Source organism: Scardinius erythrophthalmus (assembly GCF_964197995.2).
Source record: "Scardinius erythrophthalmus genome assembly, chromosome: 15".
Classification (NCBI taxonomy): Eukaryota; Metazoa; Chordata; class Actinopteri; order Cypriniformes; family Leuciscidae; genus Scardinius; species Scardinius erythrophthalmus.
Genome location: NC_138235.1, coordinates 33,640,507 through 33,650,562, shown reverse-complemented (window position 1 = coordinate 33,650,562; position 10,056 = coordinate 33,640,507). Strand labels below are relative to the sequence as shown.

Here is a 10,056-nt window from a genome sequence, read left to right as displayed (position 1 = left end):
TACTCACCCTCTGCTTTAAAAAAGACATCTATCGCACTGTTATCCGCCAAAAATGCCGATTCATCACATGACAACTTACGCACAGTCGCACATGATATTGGGGGGAAAGGTATTGAGTTTGAGTTTTTAAAAACAAAATAACATTTCGAAATGTATTAAAATAACTACACTACATGCATATTTACTTTCGAGTTAAAAAATAACTGTGTGTGTGTGTGTGTGGGGGGGGTGTATTTATATGTTATTGTAATGAACTACAACTGTTGCTAGTGCACTTTTGTTGGTTAAAATTAATTCCACAAACTGCCATGAGAAATTAAATGAAAGTGAAACTGGAAAAAGTCTGGCATAGTTTATTTGCTGATACCATTAAGTTTTATATATGTATCTAATGCAGTAAAATCCATACACTTTTAACATGGTTTAAATCTTCAAATGCTTTTGGGAGAAATACTTTCCAAGAGAGAAATAGTTTACTAAAGGGTCAAAATATATTTATTGGTTAAACTTATTGATTGTTCTTTATTTCATGTTGTCTATGAGAAATATGAAAAGCAAAGTGCTTGTAGTTTGTAGTCTTCCTTAAATCAGGAAGAAATTTAGGATTTCCAAGCCATGTGGTCCCTCTGGAATTTCTTTTTATAACAGCTGTTTTCGATTTGTGTGTAAAATTATGTCTGTTGTTAACATTATGTGAAGAAGATACTTTAAATTAATCTATAAGTTGCTAACAATTTGCTTAAACATGAAGTAATTTACTTCTATTCAGCATTATTTACTTCAACTAAGAATCATTTTTTTACAAAAAGTACTCTATTTTAGGACAAATGTAGTGAAAAAATAATGATAATCTTAGAAGATCGGAGATTGATGCCTTTGCATTTCAGGACAGTCAACATTTGGTAAACAGCAGGTTGCTTTTAATTTTCTCCCAAGATTCCAGTTGGTGCAAAACTCATTAACTACCCAAAAAATAATTAGCACTGCAGGAAAGAAAGAAAAGAAAGAAAGAAAGACCCAGAGGAAAAAAATAAGCATTCAAAGTTTTTTCTATTGTGTGAATCAGTCTTTTTAGAAGGCTTTATTCAAGTGTCAAGAATAGACGAAAGAAGGGAAGGGAAGATCCACGTGTTGAGCGAACGTTTGTGAGTGTGACTGGTAGAGATCTAAAAGTGAATATTTAATCATCATTTACTCCCCCTCATGTTGTTTCCAAACCTGTATGAAATATAAATGTTTGTCGACTGTACATGTCACTCTTTTTATTTTTATTTACTTACAATAATGGGGTCTGGAGCTTAAAAAACATAAAAAAGTGTCATAAAAGCAGCCATGACTTGTATGCTAAATCCCAGCTGACAAAAATATGTTCTAAGAATGCTTTGGAAACATTCTTAGAATGTTCAGAACTTTGAGAGAATATTGCCAGAATGTTAAGTTCTGAGAAGCTTCCCTGTTAGCTGCGATACTGCATATGTCTTTATTATTATTATTATTATTATAATGAAAACTTCATGACCAGATGGAAAAGGAGAGAAAATGCAGATGTCAAGGTTTTCAGTGAATAAGACTCTTAAAGGGATACTTCAGGATTTAGCATTAAGCTTTGTATTAGTAGAAAACCTGTAGTATTTTCAAATTACCGTGCTTTCCACCCTCATATCCCCCTGAGACGAGAGATTTATGTATTTTTTGTCTGAAAAAAAATCCTCCGATGACGCAAAAATCGTCATTTTGAGTCATCTGAGGATTTTTTGGCCATCCTCTTTTTCCCGGACATGTCCGGCCGTCGAGATCGTCCAAAATGTCCGGGATTCAGCTTTTGCTTTCTGCGGTCGCCATTCATTGTTTACATGCACACCTCTTGTTTCAATCTAACTGAATTCATTCCGATCGGTGAATCTGAATGTAGTGTTTACATGAATGCTAAACAAGTGATCGGTTGATGTGCGTTTTACCATTGCTAAGAAAATTCCCGCACCTCCGTGAGAGATGCGCGACCCGGCGCGTCTCAGTAATGATGCCACCGGCCTCGCGCCGTTCTCCCGCGCCCCTCAGCCTCGTCCTGCTCGCCACAGTAAACATGATGAATGGCGACTTTAGAACGCAAAAGCCGAATCCCGGACATTTTGGGCGATCTCGAAATCCCAGGCAAACTCGTCACGGAGTCTCACTAGTAGCCTAGCCTTGTTGTTTTCAACTGTGCTCTCTTACCGGTAGGCGTGGCTTGGGAGTGGCCTCGTAGGGCAGCGAAGCAAGTGCATTCTGGGAGTCAAAAATAAATTTTCTGGATTTTCTCAGTCTAGAAAGCTCCAAATTCAAAAATAATTTCACATTTCTTCTACATAAATGACCTTTTTTAAATACACATTCATTTTTCCAGAGGTGAAGTACCCCTTTTAAGGTCTACATCAGTATTTAACATTAGTGCATGAGTCATTTGGTTCATTTTTATGATACTTTTGATGGTCCTTTTGCATTTTTTGAAGCATTTACATGCCAGTCCCCATTTATTGCAAATGAAAAAAAAAAAACTCCTTTTGTTTTCCGCAAAAGAAAGAAAGTCATGAAGGTTTGAAAGGACTTTCAATGCGAGTAACTAGAGAGAATTTTCATTTTATTTTGACGTGATCTATTCCTTTAAATCCACTTCGTTCGAGAACAGAATAAATGTGGAGATCCAGGCGTTGAGTGAACTGCCTCAAGGTCATATAAGTACTCTACACTGTTAAGATCAGGAATAAAAGATGATGCTTGTGTAGAGGGTTCACGTAAATCATTACCACTTACTCAGAGAAGCGAAATATGGTTCATAAGGAGCTGTAAATAAACTCAGCTTTCTTGCGGGCCATAGAAAGAAAAAGAAAAACAAGGTGCATTTGCGATGTTGAAATTGGTTGTCCTCATAAATATGTCATTGGATTTCTGAACATAAATATATTGGGATACATTCAGAAAGCACATGCCACATGGGTTTGTGAAATGCCTTTAGAGCTTAACAGCAATTGCTTGTATTTGTTCCAGTGAGATCTTATGCGCTTATAAATGGAGGTGAAAGGTAATGTTAAATCTTTTAGCACTAGGGCAGACAGGCCCACAGTATCTGTCAAACTATGGAAACTGAGCTAATATTAACGTGCAGATATATCACTCTTCACACGTGTGAATCTAAGTGAAAATGAGTCTTTGGCTTGTAAAAATGATGAGTCTATGAGTCAATCAAATATCCATTTTTTCTTGAGGTGAGATCTGCAAAAAGAGATGCCAGTGCTTAGTGTAATCTGTGGTAATGGAGTCTTGTATAATGTAGAGGAGACCAGGGCTAGTTGTCACACTCAAAAATTCTCAGAATAAGTTAAATTTGGAGTTAGTTTCTGTATAGATATATAACTTAAAGTCTTGACAGCAAAAATAAGAAGAAGCTTTGGTTTAACACCCAGGGCATGTTGTCACAATCTATGGGGTAAGTTGTCACAATGGAACTTGCCATTTACAGTAATCAAGTTTTTTAGGCTTATTTTAATGCAAAAAACAAGGTAACAAAATGTCAGAATTTTGACTCAAGAGCTTATACCCAGCTGACAGGGAACGTTCTAGCAAGTTCTCTTAAAGTTATGAACAAAATCCTCCAGTAATGTAAAAATAACATTCAAATTGATCTGGTCTTTAATAATGTTCTCAAAACATTGGTACAAAACATCATACATGGTTCATGGAATTTTTTTCTGAAATGTTTTAGTTGGACATTCATTTAACTTTTTTTTTTTAAATGTTACTATTTGTTTCAGAACTTTCAGAGACCATTCAAAAATATAATTCCCATAATGTGTAATGATTGAAATGTAATGTTTCCTTAACGTCCGCATAACTAAGAAAAAAACTTTTAAAAACATTTAAAAAACAGGACATTTTGAACATTCAGAGAACAATCCGAAATAACATTTTAATAACCTAATTGAAACGTTAGCAAAATGTTCTTAGAACATATTAGTTTTTAGCTCGGTAGTTATTGAGATATAGCAAGAGGGCTAGTTGTCACATAGAGAATGTCTATAATGTAAAACATGCGCACTGGTTACTAAATGAAGTGCATTGGGTCGGAGAGCAATCTGTCCTCTGTAACATCCAGTCTGAATGAGTGACAAGCAATCAGATGTAATTTATGGGTCTGTGGCACCTCAGACCGAACTAAAGGATTTCTCATTTAAAGTCTAAGGTGCCGAACGCCCTAGAAGCATCCAGTTACTTTCTGAGTCATTGTCATTGCCCTAGAAGCCACATCATTCACCAAAATCACATATATGTCGGTTTTCATAATTTATGCTTAAAGGAACAGTTCAACCCCCAAAATATGAATATTCTGTCATTATTTCCAAACCTGTTGTGTGCAGTTATTTTTACTCTAGGACAAAACAGGAATATCTATGAAAGATTTGTTTGAGAAGGTCTATTAAGCTGTAAAAAGGACAATATAATTGTCCCCCTGGCCTATGCCTCTCATGAAGAAAGCAATTTCAGCCAGTGTATTGGCGTGTAGAGCTGGCAGTGATGTATCTTTAACAGCTCATATTAAGTGACACCGTTACTCTAATCTGGGCTTTTGCGATTAAAACCCAGGTCACATTTAGTGGACAAACTGGTTCAGTCACAAAGTCATAGAGATGCAGATGTATCACTGATCCAGCCAGGCATATGAGGACCTCATTACACAGTCAGGCCAAGATTAGATCTGATTTTATTAAATGCTAGAGACGCTGACTCTGTGTGTGTGTGTGTGTGTGTGTGTGTGTGTGTGTGTGTGTGTGTGTGTGTGTGTGTGTGTGCGTTTTATTTATATTACATTGTGGGAACCAAATGTCCCCACAGGGATAGTAAAACCTGAGATCAACTCCATTGTGGGGACCAGCCAGCGGGAAAGTAAGACTTTCGTTCATCTTCGGAACGCAAATTAAGATATTTTTGATGAAATCTGAGAGCTGGATCACTCCTCCTGCAGGCTTATGGATACGTTAACTTGCTGGCCCAGAAAATGTATTAAAGACATTGTTAATATAGTCCAAGTGACTCCAGTGGCTCAATCTTAAGTTTATAAAGTGACGAGAATACTTTTTGTGCGCAAAAACAAACAAAAATAACGACTTTATTCCACTTTTCATTTCCTTCTCTCTGGACCTCGAGTCTTTTTACGTAGTGTTTAAGCGTAGCGCGTCTGTGTTGCACGTCACCACGTAGGCTCACTATTGGGCGACTCTGGTCATGTGTGTGATACGTGGTGATGTGCAACACAGACGCGCTACGCTATTACACTACGTAAAAAGACTCGAGGTCGAGAGAGAAGGAAATGAAAAGTGGAATAAAGTCGTTATTTTTGTTGGTTTTTGCTCACAAAAAGTATTCTCGTCACTTTATAAACTTAAGATTGAGCCACTGGAGTCACTTGGACTATATTAAAGTTTTTCTCGATTGCTTAAACACTATAACCAGGCTTTTGAACTAAAATTTCAAAACCATAATGCCATTTATCAAAAAGCACACCCATTTCACTAAACTATAAACACTATTCCCTGTTTTGACACATGAGTCAAATTTGTTGAACTGTCACTGCAAAACTCTACACACAAATCCCTTCATTTCTCCTTGCCTAGACCATGTTGTCATTTATAAAGCACTAGCACTCAATATTGTTCACTCAAGTCAGCACAGCTTTAGCTCAGTTAGCACACAATTACCCAGGTGGAAACACTAAGAGTCAAAATTGAACACACATCAATCAGATCCTTCAATAGATAGAAAAGGGCCCAAATCAGATTATTGAGTTTTGGAACAATGGATCCAGAAAGACATGAAGGAAGAGATCGAGGAGGGATAAGGAGGAGGAGGACGAAGGGCAAGAAGACAAGCAGTCTCAGATAAAATTCAAGCCACTCTAGTTGCCCATGTCTTAGTCAATGGTATGACTATGAGGGAGGCTGGGTTAAATTTTAGTCGCTTTACCGTCACCTCGAGAACCTTCGTGGAGATGTGTTGATAAACAAAATTCTATCACTGAATAAAAGACAAACATTTCCAATAGTCTTTGATGAGGTGTATTTTCTTGCAAGAAAAGGCCAGCAGTCGTACAGTCACACAGTGTGGCTGCAGAGTGTGACAGTGAAGGGAGGGCATCCTTCATCCTTTATAGTCTTGACTCCCAGAATGTTATCTTTCTAGGCACATTATGGTATTTCAACCATATGTGAAACAATCTTAGACTTGTTCATCATATTGTCTCCTTGAGTGGAGAACCTCCTGTCACGTACCAACCCTCTTTACCATTCCAATACAATTCCATATTAGAATAAGGATTTGTGTGTGCTCTTTTACTGTCATATGATGATCACACACATCTTACTGTAAGTAAATATATATATATATTTACTTACACCACAAGCAACATAACTGACCAGTTTTGGAAATGTTGTTTTGAATTTATTGCACCAGTGTGTTAGACTATGTTGTAGTGTGTGTGATTTTGATGGCTTGTGTGTCCTGTCTAAGGGCAAAGTTTGGTTTTTCAGCAAGAGTGAATGGTTTTGAGTGTAGAGCTTCATTTTGAACTGAAAATAGGATGTTTGGGGAATTGGGTGAGACGTTATGGATTTGTGTTTACTGTTTTGAGAATGAGGCATAGTTTCAAGAAATGTGTTTAAGCAATCGAGAAAAACTGTAACAATGTCTTTAATACATTTTCTGGGCCAGCAAGTTAACGCGTCTATAAGCCTGCAGGAGGAGTGATCCAGCTCTCAGATTTCATCAAAAATATATTAAATTGTGTTCCAAAGATGAACGAAAGTCTTACGGGGTTGGAACAACATGAGGGTGAGTAATTACTGACAGAATTTTCATTTTTGGGTGAACTATCCCTTTAAGTCTATGGACCCTTTAAGTCTATGGTCTATGAGTCCCCACAAAGATAGTGAACCAGACGTGTGTGTGTGTGTGTGTGTGTGTGTGTGTGTGTGTGTGTGTGTGTGTGTGTGTGTCTGTGTGTGTGTGTGTGTGTGTTTCCCCACATTATAAGGGGCCAAATGTCCCCATAAGAATAGAAAAACCTGAAATCAGCTAAATTGTGAGGACCAGTCAACAATTCCAGCTTAATAAAAGGAACTCAGTAAACATACTATTTTAATTAAAATCTTTAAAAGGTTTGTTTATTCAGTATCTCACAAATGCAGCTCTATTTATTGTAATTGTAACATCTCATAAAAGGACTTCATATCTCACATATGACTTTATATCTCACAAATACAGAGTTGTGTGACTTTATATTTCACAATATGTCTTTATATTTAACGCTTGCAAAGCTATTTCTCATATGTACGACTTTATATCTCAATACAACTTTCTCACAATTGCAAAGTTATATCTCATGCTTATGTGTGTCTGTTTGATCCTGGTAAACCATACGTTGCGGGGACATTTTTCACACAGCTTATAAATCGTTTAAATGATGATTAAAACTGTAGAAAGTTTCTGTGAGGGTTGTGTCTATGGGATTGAATGTACATTTTGTGCAGTATAAAAATCATTATGTCTATGGAAAGTCCCCATAAAACATTGGAATTCCATTGCACGCGTCTGTGTGTGGTTAAAATGCACTATTTCTTCCCCTAAGCTGCCCTATAATGGGTATTTGTCCCAATATATCCGTGGCTAAAGTTCACAGAGTGAGTGTGGAAGAAAGGAGGTGTAGAGCGTTTGAGAGAGAAGTACAGCAAGCAGCAGCGATGGTACAGAAGACTAGCTGTAAGTGAACATTTTCTCTATAGGAATGTGTTGTGTGAGGTGTCTCAAAGGTGGCAGGTGCATCTTCACGCTAATGCAATTAGCAAGCGCTGGAATAGCTTGTGCTTTGGTGAATTATTAAAAATTGCAGTGTTGTGGAACAATACATCTGCTAGTCTGCTTGTGAGTTGTAAGTTCAGAGGTGTTGCTTCACACCAAACGACATGTTTCCCAAATGCGAAACATTTCTTTATTATAATGTATGAAGTTTGTTGATTGTTCACAAATGACAGACATACCAATAGTAAATCATTTATTCCAATTAATTCAGTTTTCTCTCTCTCAAATGATAGGGTATTTTGTTTGTCTTGCTTTGTTCTTTACAATGTTTTGATGAAAAATACACATGAAATGTACAAATTTTTCACAGAATCTGTATCTGATTTTGTTTTTTTCCGGTTTTGAAATGTTTTGCCTGTGAACATTCGAAGCTTCAAATGCTCTTTTCAGGTGATAATATGTGAAACACAAACAAACGCATGATTTTGATATGGACGATTTATGTGTTTAAATCAGTATTATTTAAATATCATTGATAAGCTATTTTAATATAGTTTTATAATATTTTGAATTAGATTATATTTTGTATTCATTTTAATTTTAGTAACAATTTTAGTAATTTTAGTTTATTTAGTTCATCTTAAACTAAATGAAAATGAGAAATGTTGCCTTGGTGCTGGAATAAAATAAGTTTAAGTTGCATTATGCTTTATTTTATTTCAGTAAATATTTATTTATTTATTTATTATTGTTTTAGCTTTAGTTAAGGATAATAACCCTGGTTTTAATTATAAGGGTTCTTTCTGCACTTTCCTTCTTCTGCCTGTAAATCTGCATGACTTTCAGCAGTCAGCATCCCAGTTGAATCCCTGTCTCTTTCCTCTCTTGCAGTGCAGAGTGTAATCCGGCCCTACAAGCCCGCAGATAAGTCTGCTATTGTCTCTCTCTTCCGCTTTGGCATTCTGGAGCATGTCTACCCAGCCTTCTTCAAAGCCATGAGTCATCCGGACCACATCGGCGTGACCCTCAGCGTCTCCGTGGCCGGATATGTGCTCGGAGGGAGCTCGTACTTCCAGGCCGTGCTTTTCGGAGGAGCTTGGGCTTGCTTGGTTTACTATTGCTGCCACGAAATTTACGACAGCTTCCTCAAGATGAAGATGGAGGTGGAAATGGCGGATATTCAGGCCAAGTTCTTGGATAACCAGGTGAATCATTTCTGGGTGGCGGAGGTGGAGGTGAACGGGAAGTGGAAAGTGTCCGGGCTGCTGGCTGTAGTTGGTGAGAAGGGCGGCGTTTCGAAGGATGGCTGGAATGCAGACGATGCAGCGACAGCGGAGGTGTTTCAGTTAATCGTGTCCTTCCACCAGCGACGGAAAGGTCTGGGAACGCAGCTGGTAGAGACAGCTGTAGAGTTCTGTAAGGAGCAGGGACTTTCTCGGGTGGTCGTAGAGATCAGCTCCCCACAGACTGCGGCCATTTCCATTTTCCGCAAACTGGGCTTTACTGTGACATCCGTGCACAGCTACAGACATCGTAACCATTTGGTCTCAAAACTGGCCAGGATCAATGTGATACGAATGGAAAAGCACATTCTTTAAGATGCCATGTTACATCCATGGGTTATACTTTATTTCAATAGTCAACTTTAGATATTCTACCAGTAACTTTGCAACTATTGTCAACTAACTCTCAGTAGAGTATTAGTAGACGGTAAGGTTAGGTGTTAGGGTTCAGGTTAGTAGAATAAGCTTGTTGAAGTACATGTTTTAGTAAACATGTAGTTGCAAAGTTACTTATAGTCAGTAGAATGTCTGTTGGGGAGTATCAAAAATAAAGTGTTAGCCGATATTAAGCAGACAGACTACTAGTCAAATAACTGGTACTTATAGTTAGTAAAATGTCTAAAGTGGACAATCGAAATAAATGTTACCAGTCCTTGCAACAGATATGTTTAGATTTTTGTATCTCTTATTCACACATTTGACCATCCCTTGGCAAGCAACACTATATTCTCACTCCAAAGACAGTAAAAGAGCAATGCCAATTTAAATCAAATATTGAGTTTTCTAGAGGATATGTGGTTTCTTTATATTTCTATATTGGATCTAAACAAATGCCACAAGCAATAAACAACACAAATATTATAGTTTGCTTTCTCATCCATTAGAATTCAAATGCTAATAGAAGCTGAGGTGTAAAAAATGTTATATAAACTACTTTTAGCTTTCAGGG

The 10,056-nt window shown here is 37.3% G+C and overlaps 1 protein-coding gene across 1 annotated transcript; it reads left to right on the top strand.

Moving 5' to 3' along the window:
- Nucleotides 1-7,664: 7,664 nt before the first annotated feature.
- LOC308703220 (putative N-acetyltransferase 8B) lies at nt 7,665-9,422 on the top strand (the record flags this gene model as incomplete). The annotated part of the gene is made up of 2 exons (XM_081386542.1): nt 7,665-7,785; nt 8,716-9,422. The coding sequence occupies 2 exons, from the start codon at nt 7,665-7,667 to the stop codon at nt 9,420-9,422; spliced, it is 828 nt and encodes a 275-aa protein (XP_081242668.1).
- Between the last annotated feature and the right edge of the window lie 634 nt (nt 9,423-10,056).